This window comes from Barbatula barbatula (assembly GCF_947034865.1).
Source record: "Barbatula barbatula genome assembly, chromosome: 1".
NCBI lineage: Eukaryota > Metazoa > Chordata > Actinopteri > Cypriniformes > Nemacheilidae > Barbatula > Barbatula barbatula.
The window spans coordinates 2,791,131-2,812,116 of NC_136766.1; the positions used below are offsets into that span (position 1 = coordinate 2,791,131).

General features: G+C 37.4%; 1 protein-coding gene across 5 annotated transcripts in view; it reads left to right on the forward strand.

The window, feature by feature from the left end:
- Nucleotides 1–20,986, forward strand: part of camk2d1 (calcium/calmodulin-dependent protein kinase (CaM kinase) II delta 1) — a 41,832-nt gene that overhangs the window by 19,424 nt on the left and 1,422 nt on the right. For 2 of the 5 annotated variants that reach the window (XM_079455298.1, XM_079455302.1), the window contains exons 5-18: nt 712–777; nt 4,616–4,688; nt 8,105–8,207; nt 8,577–8,660; nt 10,361–10,455; nt 10,780–10,902; nt 11,434–11,517; nt 11,717–11,759; nt 12,133–12,167; nt 15,564–15,608; nt 15,897–15,945; nt 19,267–19,342; nt 19,424–19,518; nt 19,619–19,852. In XM_079455298.1, the coding sequence (XP_079311424.1) occupies nt 712–777; nt 4,616–4,688; nt 8,105–8,207; nt 8,577–8,660; nt 10,361–10,455; nt 10,780–10,902; nt 11,434–11,517; nt 11,717–11,759; nt 12,133–12,167; nt 15,564–15,608; nt 15,897–15,945; nt 19,267–19,342; nt 19,424–19,518; nt 19,619–19,851 (1,204 nt within the window). In that variant the 3' untranslated portion in view covers nt 19,852. Of the gene's footprint in view, nt 1–711; nt 778–3,276; nt 3,350–4,615; nt 4,689–8,104; nt 8,208–8,576; nt 8,661–10,360; nt 10,456–10,779; nt 10,903–11,433; nt 11,518–11,716; nt 11,760–12,132; nt 12,168–15,563; nt 15,609–15,896; nt 15,946–19,266; nt 19,343–19,423; nt 19,519–19,618; nt 19,853–20,986 lie in introns of all 5 variants that reach the window. The other 3 variants (XM_079455299.1, XM_079455300.1, XM_079455301.1) reach the window with 3 other exon arrangements.

The following is a 20,986-nucleotide window of genomic DNA, read 5'->3' on the forward strand; positions in this document are numbered from 1 at the left end:
AGACGAGAAGGAATAAACAAATGATATAAGGACTATAGACACTGAAAATACCTTGCAATAACTCTGCTACTAGATTTAGTTATGCTGTGATCATCTGTGTTCCATCTAAATTCAGGTTATCCATATTGGCTGGTTGGTTCTTGTCACATGTGCTTGCGGCTTTCTGAAAAAGTTGAGATTTTTTCATCTCAATGCAGCGCTGACGCGTCTGAAAAAAAGATCCACCTATTTCTGTGTGCCTGCCACGCGTCTACATTTAAAATAATAAATATGTGCGCGAAGAAGACGTGAAATGTGAATCATCCTTTAACTCCTCCCCTTCAACTGTCAAGGCAATGGCTATTTTATACATCAGATCGTAGACGAAAGCTGTGCCCACTATTTTTCTCATTCAAAATTCAATCTCACTCTGAAATGCGCCAAAATACTGAAGTAAGAAGGCTGAGGTGGCTCTCCACTATTTTTTTTTCTTGAATATCTCTGGTGGATCAAACTGCAATAATAATATTGTAGATGCAACTGAAGAATTCATTTGCAAAAACAGATCATTTTTATTGTGCATTCAAATAAATATCAGTCAAACTGCAGTTGGGTTGTTTTGATAAAGTAACAATAATTTTGCAAATAAACTTAACTATGATGCATTTGTCTTTTTAAATTGTGACTTCAGTTGTGAAATGAAACTTTCTGATGTGTGTAAATGTTTCTCAGAGTCACGGGAGGGGAATTGTTTGAAGATATTGTGGCCAGAGAATACTACAGTGAAGCAGATGCCAGGTTAGTGCATGTACTTACATCCATGAATAATCTAATGCAAGTACAACAGAAGGGATTAAATGAACAACAGAGGTTTTATAGCAATGTAGTGTTACTGTCATGCGTAGCTTTAAGGAATATGTTGTGATTTGTTGAAGCTAATCTTGATGGACAGCTCTATGGTTTATTATTGATCAGTATGTGTTTATACGGTCATGTACTTACAGTGAAAGTCTATAGGCAAAAGCATTGTGTTGTTTAAAAGTAAACAAAACCAACGTTTCAATTCTCATGTAACGTAAAACAAACTTTAAAAATCAAGCATTTACAAAGCACATCTGATATTTGATCGTGGAATGCTGGTAAACCTGATTACACACCATTCAAAGTAAATAAAGTGAAATGAATCTCACCACGACTGAAAGATTTAACTTTAAAAACAACACATGCATCACATTTGTGACCCCGGATCACAAAACCAGTCTTAAGTAGCACGGGAGCATTTTTAGTAAAAGTCAAAAATACATTGTGTGGGTCAAAATTATCTATTGTTTATTTTATACCAAAAATTCATTAGGATATTAAGTAAAGATCATGTTCCATTAAGATATCTAGTAAATGTCCTGAAATATATAAAAACTTTATTTTTGTGAATGGATGGCCTGCTACAGCGCCTCTGATAAACAACTTCAAAGGAATTTTTCTCAATATTTCGATTTTTTTGCACCCTTTGATTCCAGAGTTTTACACTATCGTATACACCACCAGATATTGTCCGATCCTAACAACCAATATATCAATAAAAAGCTTCATTATTCAGCTTTCAGTTGATCTAAATTCAACTAATTGACCCATAAGACTGGTTTTGTTGTCTAGGGTCACATTTGTATCTTAACATCTTTCTCTATAGACTTCCATTGTAAAGTACTGTAAACGTGATTATAATATATTATCATTATATTATAATATGTCATACATGTACAGTATCTGTTTTGATGATGAAATGTCTTCATTGACTATATTTGGACTCCAGTGCTCGACACTTTTAAATGGACAGCTCACCCAAAAGATTCTGTCATGACCTCAAGTTGATCCAAACCTGGATACATGTCTTTGAACGGTTGAACACAAAGACAGATATCTGGAAAAATGTAAGCGACTGACATTTCTGGGACATCATTGACTACCATTGTCAATTGCTAACATTTTTCAAATATCTTTCTGCGTGTTCAACAGAAAAAAAAGTTTATTCAGATTTGGAACGACTTGTAATTCATGACAGAATCTGTATTTTTTTGGATGGAGTGTCCCTTTAATTTTTCCCATCTGTTATGGGTTAACTTGCTTCAGACTTCTTCTCTGTGTGCTGCTTGCGCCTTTTGGAAAATGTTCACTTTTGTATCGCTGTGATACAAAAACCAATACAAATGTTTCATAAAAATAAACTTTGACTTATCAGATTCATATCAAATGATATATATTCACTGCAAAAATCCTTTTCTCAATGAGTTACTTTGCAACTTTCTGTACAAGATGAATGCGTTCACCGGCTATAACTGTTTCATCATATGAAGAGTTTTATAATTGAATATATCTTGAATATGAGATGTCTAGTGTATATTGTATTTCAGCACTAGCAGTTTTTTTTACTACTACAGTTTTATGAAATAAAACTTCTGGTTTATTGAAAACATGGCTGGTTGTCCCTGAGGAGGTAAATGTGTGTTGCACAGATGTACTTCAGCCTGTGTCGACTTACTCGATGCTTTATCAACACAATCACTGTAAAAAGGATGAAGTACAGAGCATCGTAATGCTGTTTGCGTAGAAATATTGAGAATAGGAAGATATGCATGTATATCGTAGTGCACATCTATTATTGCGGAACTACAGAACGTTGATTGCCAACGAAACACAGACACATGACTTAGTTTGACTTACCGCCTGTGGTTCACGTCCGGCATCTTTTAGCGCTTGGACGAGAGCCATCTATCCGTTTCGAACGATCTCCAAATCCAACCTTATATCCACCTTTTATATAACATTCATCACCCAAATGCACCGAACTAACAAACACGGCTGAACTTCCGTCAGCCAAGTGAAGCGGCATTGATGGGCGTGCTATTTCTCACGCTGGATGACGCGTGGGCCTGCTTTTTTCATTGTAACGGGAATCCATGTTCAAAAACAACTTTCCGAAACCTGTACGAACCCAAAATACTCAATACAATAAATGTTAGTTGACAAGTTGACCATGTTAAGCTTGATAAGCCAGCGCATTTAACAGTTTAAAGAAGTCAGAATGCATGAAATCGCTTGTACCTCTGCTTTAAGGATATTCTTCCTAGAAAACGATCCAAGAATACTCATTCAGAATAGGATTTCATGCAGTTCAAGTTCTGGCTTTTGCTCCAAAAGTGTTGCTTTTTGTTTGCTCTGTTTGTTCGTCATTTGTTTTCTTTGTGTGCTGAACTGTTCTCTTTCCTCCGGCTTCTTGGCTGTTTCTCTTCTTCCTGGCAGTCATTGCATACAGCAGATTCTAGAGAGTGTTAGTCATTGTCATGTAAATGGCATTGTACATCGAGACTTAAAGGTTAGTACGACAGGCTCTAAACCACCAGTCAGCCGCTGGTTTTGGTGTCAGAAGCTTGGCCTGTTACTCACCCACACCTGACCTCTGGAAACACGGCTGTACACCGGACGGGGTGTGCGGCGGTGATCTGGCGGACAGATAACACAACCCAATGAAGACATGTGCATGTAGAACCTCAGTAATGTGCAGGGTTTGGGAGCTGTGTGTTTGACTCAGAAGTCAAGGTTTCAGACGTCAAGCACACAGAAGTCCTAATGAAGCCGACAGCACTTCAGCATTGAGACTGGGAAGAGGTGATGATGGCCGGGACTGTTATAAGCTTTCATTACACAAATTAGACTTAAATGTTTTGACCACGCACAGGAGGGCTGGATGATATTAACAATTAAATTAATATAATTCTTTTTTTCTTCTGCTTTTTGGTTCAGGCTATTCAAATTAAATATAAACGCAATACATTTTTATATGAAGCAATTCTTCAATTTATTTTTGTGTGATTTTTACCTCGGTAAATATTTGTTTAGTTTATTAAATAACTGTTTTTTTTGTATCTTTAATGACATCAACACCGATGAGACCATTAGAATATTTCCTGTTTGCTATTTAGCAAGTTTTCTACAGTTGATCTTGACATGTGTTGATTCTTTAAGCCAAAAGCAAACCTGTCAATATTTTTCATATTTGTTTGCACTGGAGGCTTGGAGTACCAAAGAAAATACCTTGTGTGTGTGAAAGCATTTATTTAATCTGATTAAATAATTGTTTTTTTTAATCTATAAAAAAACTATTTAATTTTTGTATTTTATACAACCAAAGTGATGCTCGGACAAAAAAAGTAATGAAAGAATGAAAGATTAATTTTAAAAATGAAACTAATTTAATGTAGAAGGAATCTTGAGCAAAATAGTTTTGCTTTTTTATTTTATGTTTTCTTTTTGGCCCGAATCGACTTTTGACTTATAGCGGTATTTTTTTACCGTGATTTAGTTACTTGGCAACAATGGCTGTTCAAATGATGCTTTCTTTGTGTAAAAATAAAGAAAAGAAAAAACATTTGAGAGCAAATGATCAAAGTGGATAGGTCAGATGAAAAAGCTGAAAAATCTCACTTGACTCACAATACAATCTGAAGCTGCGAATGTCATGTGGTCATAATCGTCTTATACTTCACCTCTGAGGTCAGACTCTCCCACTCTCAATGCTGTGTGTGTGTGTGTGTGTGTGTGTGATTGTCACTAACCCACGCCCCCTGGTGTCTGCATGCAGTCATTGCATTCAGCAGATCCTTGAAGCCGTTCTTCATTGCCATCAGATGGGAGTAGTCCATCGTGACCTGAAGGTGAGTAGAGATGCTGGAGGTCTCATAAACCAAATACTTTTCTTCAACTTTTCACCTGCCTCTTTCTTCCCGGGGCCCTCTTACACTGATCCAAGACCTGTAGTTTGAATGGTTTTGAGGCGTGCAGCAGAGCCTTTTGTGGCTGAATGACTATTCCATTTTCATAAAACTTTAATCACATTTATGGATTCGTAAATGTTACCAACACAGTTTCTTTCTAATAATTTAAAATAATTTGCAGTAATTCATGATTTAATAATCATCTGAGCTTGATCTGGAGCCTGTGGAAAGGAAAAGACGTCACGGGCCGGTTGTCATGGCAACGGAGAAGCAGCTTTGATGCAGAATTTCATCCGTGCATACAAACGCTCCGACCCAAATTGACGTCAAACTTTAACGCTTACCTGTTCCGTTCACTAGTATGCGGTCGAGTGAAACCCAGTAAATTTGTTTCAATGATGCTAAACAGATATCATCAGCCGTTTACCGGTGGGTTTATGGGGGTTAGGTGGTCATTGTGTTTCGATCCATCTTTAGACTCCGGCAAGAGTCTCTTGGTCATTTGCTTATCAAATGAGGCAGGTGCAACCAGGACATTGTTTCTGTCCTCTAATAATCTTCACCTGCATTTGCATTGCACCCATATTCTGCTCGACTATTGGCTGGTTCCTACCGTTACCATGGTGAGCTGTGACTTACACATATAAAAACACCAAAAAAAACAAAGCTGAGAGAAACAAGAGCCAAAAAACCCCTGTTTGAATATAAATGTGTGTGTGTGCGCAGCAGGATTGGTTTATAATTGGGTGTCTCACGTAGACGTCAAATGTAGTGTTTTTAAACCTCACTATAGTCAATACTGAAGTACATCACAGCGTTACCTACAGATTATCAATTCTGTACTATAGTTCATTCTACTATAGTACACTATAGTATACATTAAGATTAAGTGTATTAATTGCCATAATATACTACAGTATACTTCAATTTACAATGATAAATACCAGTTTACTACAGTATTTAATACAGATGATCAGATTATTATCGTTAATACTACAGAATGCTTTACTATACAGTAGACAATCAGTTTACTATGGTAAATACTAAACTTTACTGCAGTTTACTGAAGTTTTCATATGGGTAGAATAAGCTGATAATGTAAGACTCTCATCTCATAAACTACAGTTTATGTTCCTTCCTTTCTTATTTTTAAAACCTTTTTCTAATACCTGTGATTCCCTCAGTTCATTTATTTATTTGAGTATTTGGCATCAGAGCAAAATGAATATTGAAGATGCATGACGTAACAACATTATTATGGAAGCAAAAAGCACCGTTCTCCATTAACCGCCATTTAAAAGTAGCTGTATGCGTGTAAACGTATAAATCACAAATAACACAAGCATCTGTTATGGAGTTGAATGCTGTGGATGTCACTTGAAAGACAGTAAAGAAGTGATGCGGTTCACCGTGTTGTTACTTGTTTAACAATTTGAGGAATGAGCTGTTAGTATTTTGCCCTCAGCAAGTTTCAATTTAATTTAGATTTTGTAGTTTACACAGGCGGCGGTAAGGCGTTGCATAACAGTCATTTACAAAAGCAATATAGTGCAGTGATCACCTGTGTGGGAATTAATGCCATGCTTAGCATTTGAAATGCAGAAGGTTTAATTGTGTTAATGTGTCGAGCAATAATGTACTACTGTATTCTCCTGTTGATGCAAACCTCAAGGGATCCACTCTCCATTGTCATCATCACTTTTATCTTCACTAACAAAAGAAAACATCAGTCTGTTCTTAAATGAATCTCTCTGTAATTAGCTGTCCTCAGTTCTTCTGATGCCGTATCTAATGCTGACAGGTCCCTAGTTATGGCTTCTTAGGATTTCACCAACCCCCCAAAATGATCATCTTTGGTGTGCAACCACCCAGAGCAAACTAGCAACCGCATTTCGATACCCTAGCAACTACATTTACATGTACATTTATGCATTTGGCAGATGCTTTTATCCAAAGCGGCTTATATTTCATTGTACTGTACAATTCAAAGACTACGTGCAATCCCCTGGGATCGAAACCCATGACCTTTGCATTGCTAGCGTTGTGCTCTATACACTGAGCCACAGGAAAGTATTTGTACGTATATCGATGCCCTAGCAACCACCCAGAGCCCACTAGCAGCCGTTTATCGATGCCCTAGCAACCACCCAGAGCACACTAGCATCCGTTTATCGATGCCCTAGCAACCACCCAGAGCCCACTAGCAACCGTTTATCGGTGCCCTAGCAACCACCCAGTGCACACTAGCAACCGTTTATCGATGCCCTAGCAACCACCCAGAGCCCACTAGCAACCGTTTATCGATGCCCTAGCAACCACCCAGAGCCCACTAGCAACTGTTTATCAATGCCCTAGCAACCACCCAGAGCACACTAGCATCCGTTTATCGATGCCCTAGCAACCACCCAGTGCACACTAGCAACCGTTTATCGATGCCCTAGCAACCATCCAGAGCACACTAGCAACCACATATCGATGCCCTAGCAACTCCCCAGAGCACACTAGCAACCGCATACATCAGTGACCTTACAAAAAACTCAATCAACATAGCAATGGTATACTGGTCCATCGCATCTTTAACAGCCTAGCAACATGTCAGTCAAGTGTTGCACATGCATGCATCTCTCTCGTTCTCTTCAGACAGTGTAATAATTCAGTTTCTTCAGGACAATAGGGTCTGTAAGGTATGCACAAGCAATGGCTGCATGACAGTTTGATTGACATCACCTGTAGCATGTAGCACCTTGATTTGCACAATGATGACATCACTAACTGCACACTAACTCATGACACGCAGTATATCATGAGAATATTGTATAAAGTTTCTTTCTTTCATCCCTTCCCCCCTTCTTTCTTTCTTTCTTTCTTTCTTTCTGTCATGTGCAGAACTACACACTGAATGAAAATGTGTTTTCAAGTCTGACAGGGTTATGCACGGGTGGCTGTAGATCTTTTTCAATAACTTATATTATGTCTGAACTGCCTTTCATGAGACAGATGAAGTTTCAAATTTTGTGTTTGATGGTTTTTGAATGTAACAATTTTGTAACATTTGTTGATTGGTTGACTGTTGTAAATGAACATCCTGGAGTCCCTGCATAACCCTTAAGGCTAAAGTCACATTTTGGGAGACTTTGGTCAAAAATGTGCTACATAAGAGCTCTAGAAATAGTCATTCTAATATACATTTAGCATTTAATCACATTTAGAAGTCTATTTCCATTTTCTGTAGAAATATAAAGTGTGCTCAGTGTTCATTTTTGACCCAGGTCTTCTTTTGACTGTTCTGATTTATATATATAAATAAATATATAACCTGTATATATAACCTTTAGATGTTTTTATGACACCCAAAGCCAGAGAATCTTCTTTTAGCCAGTAAGCTGAAGGGAGCAGCGGTTAAACTGGCTGATTTCGGTCTGGCCATCGAGGTGCAGGGAGACCAACAGGCCTGGTTTGGTTAGTATGTTGTTTTGTGAATTATTTTATATGTTGTGTTATATTTGATTGTGAGTATTTGTGTAGAATGTAAAACTGAGGCCTTTAAAAACTGTATTATATAAATTTTCCCTCTGATGTCGTTTGTATATATTTAGTCTGATCTCTAGGGCTCTCTCTCTCTCTCTCTCTCATTAAATGCTCTTCTGCCTCATGGGCGTGACGGGACATCAGGGACAAATGTTATTTTAGAATTAGGCTGTAATACTAAAATGCCTTAAGTAAATTCTTCTTAAGAGAATTCATGGGAACTCATTTTCTAGACCATAAAAAAAATCACTTGACTAACTTTTGTGAAGTTTAAATGAGGTTGGTGCTTTTTTGTTGTAGGTTTCGCTGGGACTCCAGGTTATTTGTCTCCTGAGGTTCTGAGGAAGGAGCCCTATGGCAAACCGGTGGACATGTGGGCATGTGGTACGCGTCCAAACTTTCACAGATTTCCCACAGGCAGCCAGACTGTACTTTATAAAGTCTTAAAGGGCCAGTTCAACCAAAAATGAAAATCTGAAAAAGACAGTACACCCAAAAGTAAAAACTTATTGTCCCACTAACATGTTGTGGGAGTCTCAACCAATGAGAGCATTCGGGGTTGGCCTATGACTGCTGAAGCGCATACATGAACCAGGAACACCAGAACTGAACGGAGAAAAGTATCGAAATCGTACATGGACATGTCATTTTTAAATCTCTCCCGGATGGCCGAGTTGATAGAACAATCGACTCCATTTCGTCTCCCGTCCTTCAGCCATGCGCTTATCTATCAGTGCCCTCACCCCACAAAGACGTGATATGTGCGGGCTTATTTAATGCAATTTCTGATAAACCCAAAATAAAGCGGAAGGAAATCAATAGCCTGCAGGATAAAAAAATGTCCCCGTCTAAGGTACAAAACAGCAATGACAAGGAATTGTATTTCGTGTGTTGTATGCAGTTTGAGGGTAATGCAGAAAGCATGTTTAAACATGTGCGCCTAGAGAGTCTAAATTCAGTCTAAATTCCCATATTAGTCAGTTTTATGAACGTTAACAACTGGGAAACAAAACGGACACGTCAATAGTGTATTAGATCCGTAGATCTGTATGAAGCGCTCTTAAAGGGGCAGCAGCATAATAAAGATCTCTGTTCATAATGTTCATTATACATCGCAGGGCGAGCCCAAAACATTCACTCATGTTAAAGGAATTGTGTTCTCCTTATATACATACAATAATTTAGTTGTTAAAGATATGCTTTAAATACAATACTACACGTTACACTTTGTGTTGAAAGGGAGTCAATAAAAATCAATAATCATTATAACTTGTTTTTCTATATAAAACTAGATGGAACGTTAATGTTCTGGCAGTGGCAGATAGCTCTGGTTTCATAGTTAGTTTGATTACATTGTTTAAATTTGAGATTTACAAGAAATATTTTTTTCTTTTACCAGAAAGTAAGCACATTATTTGTTTAAAGTGTTTGCAAACCAAATCTTATTGAAGTTTTGTTCATATAGCAGAAAATTTTAAAATAAAAGTGCATAATACACTACTTCATTATCGATTTTTACTTAACAGTGCGATTAATCACGAATAATCACAGAAAAGTCATACGATTACATTTTTAAATCTTTTTATATTACTTCGTTTTCCCTTCATTTCTAATCTTTTGCCAGTTTTGGATTACCTTGTCACAATGCGTCTTGGCACAAACCTTTGTTATCTTCTTTCCAAACACATTTCATCCTACACATATGTGTTTCAGCTGATATTTCTGATTTAAAGTCTTGTTTATATCTTCCACGGCCCTTTGCTGCGAGAATCTGATAAACTGTGAAATAAAATCCAGCATAAAGCTAGAGTTTGGGAAATGGAGAGCAGTCGCTTGGCAAATGATGTTCTCCGCTCTCGGTGGAATAGCAACACTTCTATCATTTAATGGGCACTCAATCGTGTTAAAACACAGCTTACCATCTTTGGCATTTGTGAATGGGAGGAAAAATAATTTTAACAGCATAGCCACATAAACATCACACAGTAAAAGCCCGAGCATGTCTGCATCTTTCCATCTTTAGTCTTGACTGATTTATACGGTGGATTTAGACTGTTCAGATGGTTGTCTTGTTTTCTTGACAGGTGTGATTCTGTACATTCTTCTTGTGGGTTACCCTCCTTTCTGGGACGAAGATCAACATCGACTGTACCAGCAGATTAAAGCCGGTGCTTATGATGTGAGATTTCTCTCATGAACACGATCACAGTTCATTTGCAAAACACATTTGTTAAATCAATTCAACCAGTTTGGCTGTTTGTATGGATGAGACTGAACTATTTTCCCAGTGCGTTTTTCCGTCCTAAGGACAATCTCGCTGTTATTCATTAACAACACATGCAGGACTTTCTGAAAGTGATGCGGTGCACATCACATGACTAGTAAATGATTATAACACAAACATTCCAGTACACAATCCGCACATTGGACAGAATGCCAGTTTATGCATTAAATGTTGTGTAGTTTTGCAGAGTAAGGTCTGACGGTTGTGGTTGTTTTGCAGTTTCCGTCTCCTGAGTGGGACACAGTAACACCAGACGCCAAAGATCTCATCAACAAGATGCTGACCATAAACCCGGCCAAACGCATCACAGCTGCCGAAGCCCTCAAGCACCCCTGGATCTGTGTATGTCTACACACACACATACATGGAATACGTGCATGCACACAGCCATGCATACACTCACACACATACAGAGGCATCTAAAAATAAACCAATTCCTGATACGTTTTAGAGTTTGAATGTAAATCAAATACAAGTAAAAAAGTGAATGTAAAACTCTCTATTTCTCTATGTCAGTAATGCAATGTAAGCACATTTGTGACGTGCATTTGTATTTGTATTCCTTTGTACGGAGAGTCAACAAGCCTTGTGTTCATTAACATCACCAGATGTGCTTTGGATCATTCTATAAACAGTTTTCAATGTCAGCTGGAGTCCATCAGAGCGCACTCCCAATATAACAAACTTCTTGTTTATTTTTAGTATAACTCTCGTCACAAATTGTTATTCTGATTATGCAATAAAAGAAATCAAAAATAGACTTTTAGATCTTACATTATGACACACTGTAGCAATATGATGCATTCATTGTCATTTTCTTTGGCTCAGATTTAACAACCGGTTGATTCATGCTTTAATTCTGTGTTGTCATAGCAACGCTCCACCGTGGCCTCCATGATGCACAGACAGGAAACTGTGGAATGCCTGAAGAAGTTCAACGCCAGGAGGAAACTGAAAGTAAGACGCCGTGTGATGAAGTCATTCACTTTCATTTCACTTTAAACTTTGTCGAAGTTTCAAAGACCTATGTGCACTTTTGCACAATAACGGGTTGGCGGTCTCGTGGTTTAATAGTTGTCTAAGCGCTTAATGGTTAGCAGTATTAATATTTGACACCGTCTGAGTCTTGTCCGTGTTCTTTCTGAACCGTTTTTAGGGCGCTATCCTCACTACCATGCTGGCTACACGAAACTTCTCAAGTAAGAGATCGTCTTGTTTATTTGGTTCTTGTTTGGCGTCTGAATGTTTATCACATTGCAGTTCAACACAATATTTTGAATAATAGGATAAATTCTTCATTACTGTAACGGTTCGTTTCACGTCACAAACGAACGCTTTTAACCTCGCTCCCTGAGACAAATTCATATTTGATATGCCTTTCAAATCATATTTCATTACATTATGTAAATCTTTGATTATGAATCATGTTTATTCAGAGGTTTGGGGTTTTTAGGCCAGCGGATCATGAGGAAAGAAAGCACGATGAGCATTTTTAGACATATATATGCATCTGTTTAACCCTTTATGACCTTCACAAATGCCTCTTTTCTTATTTTACATTTCACTCAACAGGCAAGAACCCGTACAAGAAGCCCGACGGGGTTAAGGTGGGTTTACTGCACTGCACATTACGCATGTCAAGTTCATGTAAACTCTAAGACACACGGGAGGCTTGACTGCGCATACATGTTAGCTTCGCATGTTTAATGAGTGAGCATGTGCATCGTGGCTTCGGAAAGCATGTATTTATTATGCATTTAACATGTCCCTGGGGCTTCAGGCAAAAATACACCAACGTGTTCTTGTGGTTTGTGTCAGGAATCATTTTCTGATTAAAATGATATATAAATAACCTGCCGATGGTGTGTTGGGTTTGGATTTTTAAACCCGTGTGCATCTGTGCGTAGTTGTGTCCCAGCATTCCTCACTTTATTTGTTATCCGCTTGAATAAGTGCATCAGCCGGTACTTGAAGTGCACTTCTTCTTGTTGGTAATTCAATATGAGCACACGCTACTTGATCTACTACAAAATGGCGTAGATTAGCGTGTAAGTATGCGACTTGGGACGCAGCTTCCCAGTGAACACAGTTGGGCAATTCCAGTGTTATGGAGGCGACATTTTGCATTATGGATGTGACATAAAAATGCTCAGAGAATCTATTTGTACGAATATATTGAACCATCTGTTTATGTTTTACTAAACCGTTGTGGATAGAGTCTAAACATCAGGGAAATGTCAGTCTATGAACAATTTTCTATTTTAAAAAGCGAAATGAACACGAGTTATGGTTGTGACAAGAAAAGGACAGTTTTGGGAGAAGTCAAACTTTGTAGGATTTCTGTGAATGAAAATGCACAATCCTAAAGTAATAATATTTAAGAAATGAAGAAGGGATGCCTCTTTGTACAACATCAAATATTTAGCGTTATGGATGTGACAATCCTGAAAATGGCACTTACTTGACTATGAAAAATCATGCACCTAAACATCAAATGTTGATAACTGTGCTGTTAGTTTTAATCTGTGTGTTAAAGATAAAGTTTTATGGATAATTTGAGTAATTTTCTATTCGAATATGTATACAAAGTAACAATTGATAAAACGTAACACAGCACTGCACATCAGCATCAGACATTTTAATTACATACTGTACATACTGAAGTAAATGACATAAATAATCTAAATCTTCAACACAATATAGAAGAATAACGGAGATTAATAAATATTATGTTTAAGATTCACTTTAATAGCTGTGAAAAATCTGATTTATAGCATCCGTTTTAACTATATAATAGATTTTTTTCACATAATATCATAATATATAAAAATGACCAGATTCATTAATCAAATGAGCAGTGTTCAGGTTATATGAAGACCAGTACACCGCGTCGCTACAACGTTCTCCATGGGATTAATTCACAACGTTATTTGAGGAGGTGATGACGATGTTTCTGGAGCGTCTGGACAGAAATGTAACGTTGCCAAGACGTCCTCAGAACTTGGTCACACAGTAATGTCACGGTCACCACATGAAGACGAACTGGCGACGTTGTGTCTTTGTATGTTAATGAAAAACCAACACAACCGAGATGTGTGGTGAACAAAATTGATGTGATTGTAGTGCAGTATGTATATTGTCTTACTACTTTCTCATTACCAGCAAAGTGAATAGTATTCAAAGACGGATGCAGATCTATTTAGATGACACGGTCAATGCACAACTTTAGAAGGATGAAAATATGATAATAAAACACTTTTATGTGTTAAACACACCAAACTGCAGAAAAGAAGATCTGACTCTACAGAACTTGCATTGGTGAGATGTGCTACAGTTTTGTGCTACAGATGTTTGCCATAGATCGGTATTTAGATGTAGACGCCTGTTTGGTTCTCCGTGGCTGTCGTGATGTATTTCTGCTGTATAGTTTTGAAGGGCTGCACAATATGTTGAAATGATTGAAATATCGCAAAGGAGCATATACTGTAAGCATATATTTCGTGAAGTGTGTATAGTTGGTGCAGATGAAGAGAGACAAACTTAAGCACATTATTTAGCAAATCATCACTTATCTTTTCTTTAATATCGGAAAGTTATGTTTTGCAAGTTCCAACAGTTTATGGATAAAATTAGTTGATGATGAACATCGGGTCATCCTTACTTATGTGACGACTATTGTTGAGCAAATAAGGGTTTGTAAACGGATATGTTGGACTTTTTGATGTGTTGGATATTTCATAAGGGCTCAAGCCACGTTGATGTCAAAACACTATTGATCACGTGTTGTTTTGTGTGCTCTAAGGTTTATTTATGTTCATGTTTATTGTTGGGTTGTTCTTTGATATGGTTAGCACTACAAATTGAGTTCCGTTCTTTAAGACTTTCAGTTCAGCACGAGAGCAAAAACATATTTTTTTACTGTAATGCGTTGGTGTGTTTTGTTCTGTTTTTTTCCATCTGTCATTTATTGGAATCTTTAACAATTGCTTGTTTCTTGTAGAATCAAATGTTTTCTCATTTAAACAGAATCATTTAGGCTTGAGAGGTTTTCCGAGCTACAGTAAAAAATGGCCGTTTTAAATGAGAAACAGTTACTCACTAATAAAATAACATTATATGAAGAGTTCATTTGCAAAATCAATTAAAAATAAAAAGAAATCTCGTTTCTTGTAGATTTCAAGTAATATCAACTTCAGTTGAGTTGTTTTGATTAAGTAATAATAACTCAAAATTTCACCTAACTAATACAATAAAATGCAATCAGAACATGATAGCTTTGTAAAGAAATTGATTTAAAATCATATTTTTTATTGTTGTGTTTGCAAATAAACTCTTAATCTTTTAGCGTATTATGTTGATCTCTAAGCATGCTTCACAGGTGCATCATGCTATTTCTAAATACTGTTTTCCCAGGTTTGCTGCACACCTTTCCAATTCTTCTTTGAAAACGTATATTTTTTAAACAAAACAAACAATGAATAAACCATTAGCCATAATGAGATTCTAAGAGTTTGGAGCGAGAATTCACTTTGATATTAAGCTTTGTCTACTGACATTATTTCCCAGAAATCATTGCTGGATACTTAAAGGAATTCACCGCTATAATCACCAAATATTGTTCAAGCACACAGAGTTCACACATATACACACAATAACAAACCTATTCGAACATTCAAGTGATGATCTTGAGTTCTCAGATATATTCTTGCTTTGCTTCATGCTTTGGCTGAGTTTGCTGTACTGTCGCTTTAGTGAAAATGTCGGATAGCGATTCCCAACACAAGCTTTAACACTTTAATGCAAATAAACATTATAAAATGCAAAAAGCTGTATGATAGGTCAAATACCAGAATGACTTGAACCTTAATCTGGATTGGACTGCATGTGTAAATGAATGATTGTAGTTTTGCACGCTTTGTGTGCTTTAACTCTGTAACTTGTTGTTTAAACTCTGTCTTTTAGTTTATTATTATTTCTTGTCTTTCTCTTCACGCGTGCATCAGGAGCCTCAGACTACCGTTATCCACAATCCTGCTGATGGAAACAAGGTATCACTGATGATGCTTGTGACATTAAAAGGTTACACGGCTGTTTATTCTGCCATCACAACCAGCTGGCTGTGCTTGATCTCTTGTTTGACTTGTACGCTACATCCGATACATTTCTTGGTTTTTAAGCACGGCTTTGTACTCGGCGAGTTTGCATCCATATGAAGCACAAAGAGGTGGAAGACAGCGCTCGCATGCGTTTTAATGAGAAACCTTTTGTGTGCTCGTATGTCGTGTGTGAATGTAGGTCATTATTTATTTACATGTGTGTGTTTTGATCTCATTCAGGAATCATCAGAGAGCACCAACACCACTATTGAAGATGAAGATATTAAAGGTACAGCGTAACCTCACCGTCTTATTTCTGTCGTTTTGTTGTTTATTCATTCTCATGAAAAGAATCTTGCAATGCTGAGAATATTGGGCTGAGATTCAGGTCTTGTCGTCTAGCTGATCTGATGTACACTGACCTCTGACCCTTCAGCTTCACAAAGTGTTCGCTTCATACGAGTGTCTTGCTGTCAAAAAGACCAGAAATAAGGAAATTTTGATCAGTCATGTGTCCACAGAGCTGTTATTTACATGTAGATGACAGCTGGCCCTCGCGCACACACACTTTCTCTTCCTCTTTATTGCTGTTTTGGTCCAGAATTGTTAAGCATCTGTGATATTGTCCCGTTAATGATATCGGGCCCTATTGTACTGCCAGCGCAAGTGTTTTTGCTCTTTTTCAGCCCGACGCAGATCTCATTTTCCCGTCCTGCGCCACGTTGTTTAAATAGCAAATGCATTTGCGATCATTTGTGCGTGTTGGTCTAAAAAAGAGATGTGCTCAGGCGCATTGTTGGCGCGGTGCTATTTTGAGGAACTGAAAATCCACTCAAAACTTATCTAAAGTCAAGGACGCGAATCCGCCATGACGCGAGCACAACTGGCTCTTTAAGGGAATGGAAGATGAAACTCTGATTGTTTTTTTGCACATAACGCCCAAAGAACACCCAGAGAATCATCACGACCCGTTTAGATCCTGAACACAGACCGGTTACCCGCCGATAAACTAGCAAAAGTGGATTCGGACACGCTCTGAGTACACCTGCGCTTTAAACCTTGCACTTAGATCTTGAAAATAGGGCCCTTTGTCTGTAAATGGGAATAATGTTCACACTGATCTAATGGGAATTCATAAGTATTTTACAGGGTGGCTAGTTTGAATGAATGCGCCATAACAATGTACAGTAACACTTAAGGTGCTATTAGTTAACATCAACTAACAATGAACAATTGAGTTTTTCAGCATTTATGAATCTTTGTTAATGTTAGTTCATGTCAATACAGTTATTCAAGGTTATGGTGCATTAACTAATGTTAACAGTGACAACATTTGATTTTAATAATGTATTCGTAAAAAATGCTGACATTATCATGAATTACTATTAATAAATTTATTGTTAGTTCATGTAAGCCTATGCAAGTAATTGTTAACAAAAAGGACCTTCGTGATATTGTATTATTATTAAAAATATTAAATGTCTCTAGTACTAAAACATAAATGAGATTCTATGATTTCATATGAATTATCCACTTGGTAGTTATGAATTCCTGTGGAATTGTGTCGTATATGTTAGTATGTTAATATGTTAGTGTTTCCTGACATCTCTTTTATATTTAAAGGACTCATTGAAAAAGGTAAATGTTGGAGATCGCTATCGTTCAATCGCTCAGTGAACTCAAACAAGATCGCACATGGCAAAAATTAATATCTGAATCTTTTCACTCATGTCTTTGTTTTCAAGCGATGCCCTGAAAACAACATCATTTATTTTTCATTCGCCTTTATTCTACTCAATTGATCCTTTTGTTTCTCCTCTTTTGTTAATCTCATGCTATCATCCATGCTCATCTGTGTCTGTCCGCGTACCCATCCCTACATCCCTGATCTCCCCCGCGGCGGTCGTAGCGTATCGTGTCCCTATAGTTCCTCCTAAACCGTACAAACGTGAGCGATGTTCTTCCTCCCAGCGTTCTTCCTCATCCGATTCCTCGTGTTGCCATTTCCCAATCTCATGTCCTGAAGAAGCGTGCTGTAACGTCATTCTCAAAGCCCTGCTCGCTCTCTACCTGCTTCTCTTGCTATCTGCCCTTTTGGCCTTCCTCCACGTCAACTCCACAGCCCACTGCGGCCTTAACCCCGAGCCCGCCCTCCAACGGTCTCAGCCAATCCCGAGCCACGTCATCATTCAGTGTAAGTGTCGGAGCGAGAGAGAAAGACACTTCATTCATTCTGACTTGAGAAAAACAGTACAATGCTGTTAACCCTAAACGTTAGCATCAAAAAAGATGATCAGACTAAAATATTCTAAAAAATATGACATGAAATAAGTGAAATAATGTATAATATTATAAGATGATAAAGAGCAAACATGTATCTTTTTTCATTTCATCGATAGCTTAAGCTGTATACTGTCATTTTAGCATATTTAAAAGATGTCGTAGGTACGTTTCGTATCAAACAATTTAGTGGGTTTTCATATCAATCTTTGATGTACTTTTTAAGAGGCCGTGGGATCGGTTTGGGATCGTGAGACGGGCCGAACTGTAGAAGATTACGGGTTTCTTTTGCATCGTCTGAATGCAGATGTCTGATTTGAAAACCTCTGTGGTTTGTCTCTTATTCTGATTGTGAAGCGTCTCTTGAGGTCCTGCTGTGTATGAAGACGTTTAGAGAATGATGTGTTAGCGCCCTCTCATTGCAACAAACACTGAACTGCATAGTTCTGCATAGGCTGTGTTTCACATTTAATATCTCCTTACTGCTCGCTGAACTTGCAATACACACTGTATACTCCCATGTGACCAAGTACGACAGTTTATTTGAGTATTTACAATAGTAAGGTGCATATATGAAGAGTTTGGTTCCACAGTTTCAGAAATCATGTTCTTTTTTTATGTTATCATGATTCTGTTGTGTTTTATTGTGTAAATTTGTATGGCTTGAATCAAAAGAAACCAAGTGCAGTTTGATTTGATATTAATTGGAATACATAATGAAACATTTTAGGATTTATTGAATGAAAATGTTGAACCAAACTCTTCATATGTAGATACAGTTATAATGTAAATAAAATTTTTCCATGCGGGACGCCTAGTTTTGTAGTTAGTAAAAGAAAGTATGCATTGTCGTGTTGCATGTGTGCGCTGTCCAATTATAATTTTTCGTGAATATTTAAAGTTATTTCATGTTTAATTTGGAGTTGTGACTGATGTTGTAATGCTGTTTTGTTCTGCTGTTTATTGACAGAATAGAGATCACGTTTTCGGCGCAGTTATTGTTTAACTCTCAACGTCATTTTATAGCGCATTTATGTCTTAAAAGTCCATTTGTATGTTTCTTGTGTATAAGCGGAAGACAAAAGCACCCACGTGTGCCTCAAGTGGGCGCTCGACCAAAAAACTGATGAAGAATTGTATATAAAGTTCCAAAAATATAAAACAAATGATGCGCTAAAAGACTTTCGCATTGCGCATGATGATTATTTCATTTTCTCCATTGGGAATTTCCCCAAATCCTTTGAATCTTAGCCATAAACAGTGGTTTGTTGGGAGACCAGCTGCGATGTTGGAGTTTCATTCATTCACTTGTTGTTTTTCTGTGTTTCAGCCAGAAAACAGGAGATCATTAAAGTCACCGAGCTGCTGATCGAAGCTATTAACAACGGAGACTTTGAAGCATATACGTGAGTGTCTTTGATTCATTTTCATTTCTGTTCTTGGGATTGTCATTCCTTTGAGTGTTTAATGTGTTTTGGGATCCACAGGAAGATCTGCGATCCAGGACTCACCTCTTTTGAACCCGAAGCTTTGGGAAACCTCGTGGAGGGGACGGATTTCCACAGATTCTACTTTGAAAACCGTAAGACACTATTTGACATTTTCACAGTGGATCACGGCCGCTATTTGATTTGAACTCTTCCTTAAATTCAGAAACACAAGTCTCTCGTGTTTTGTTGTAGCTCTCTCTAAGGGAAACAAACCCATCCATACCATTCTCCTGAATCCTCACGTGCATCTGATCGGTGAAGACGGCGCCTGCATCGCCTACATCAGACTCACACAGTACATGGATGTGAACAGCATGCCCCGCACCATGCAGTCTGAGGAAACCCGCGTCTGGCACCGCAGAGACGGAAAATGGCAGAACGTTCACTTCCACCGCTCGGGCTCTCCGACCGTACCCACCAAATGAGGTGTGAGATGTGTGTGTGTGCACAGATGTGCGTTCTTATCAGACGCTCAGGAGCTATTGGTTATAGCCTATAGATCCATAAATACAAAAAGTATACCGAGGTATATTGAAAAGTTTGATTCCGTTTTTTATTGTGTTAATTTGCTGTATTTTTCGAGTTATTACGGCTTAAATCAAAACAAACAAACTGCAGTTTGATTTATATTTATTGGAATGCACAATAAAAAAACACGATTTCTTTACAAATCAAAAAAACGGCGTTATGTCATTTTGGAACCAAACTCTTCATTCTTAAGTATACAGCACTGTCTATAGTAAGCTAATATCAATGTACTAATAGTATAGTGCATTATTTGTATTATAGTGTTTATTGTTAAACTTCAAAGTGTACTTTCATAAACTAAAAACATTTTTTGTAAAGTGTACTTTGAAGTGTTTAGTTGTTTTTATTCTGCAAGTATGCTTTCTTTTAGTTTATGTTCTATTATGTTAGTATGCTCTATTTAGATCTACTTTAAAGACGGCAAGACATTAAAATGTTCATTCTAATTTTTCTAACACAGTGTTGCAGTAATCAGTGCTTGATGAACAAAATCAAGTCCCGTCCTATATTTTTCTTCTCATTTCAGAAGTTGTTTAATTTGGATATACGTCAATCGCTGCTTCCGTTTCATGCCGACTTTAAGTACACTTAAGTTATATTTAAAGCGTCAGTTTCACATACTGTATGTCTATAAACTATCCCAGCCCAAAGCTGACTTCTTACTATACACTACAAACCAAGCACACTTTTGATCTACAACTACAAGCCATGAATTCCATCTTTTAAATTGATATACTTCATTATACTTTTAAAGAACGTAATGCAATATAGACTAAATATACTTAAAGTGATAGTTCACCCAAAAGGTAAAATGCTGTCATCATTTACTCACCCCCTCGTCATTTCATACCAGCTGACAAAACTAAGCTAGCCGAGCATGCTTACGTTTCATAAAAGTATACATACTGGAGGTATAGAGTCTATTTTTTGTCCAGAAAACAACAGATCTAGCACGCTTAAATAAAAGAGACATGGTGTATTTAGGGTCTGTATCTCAAGCCCTCAACGGTTCAATCTAGTCCCTAAAACACA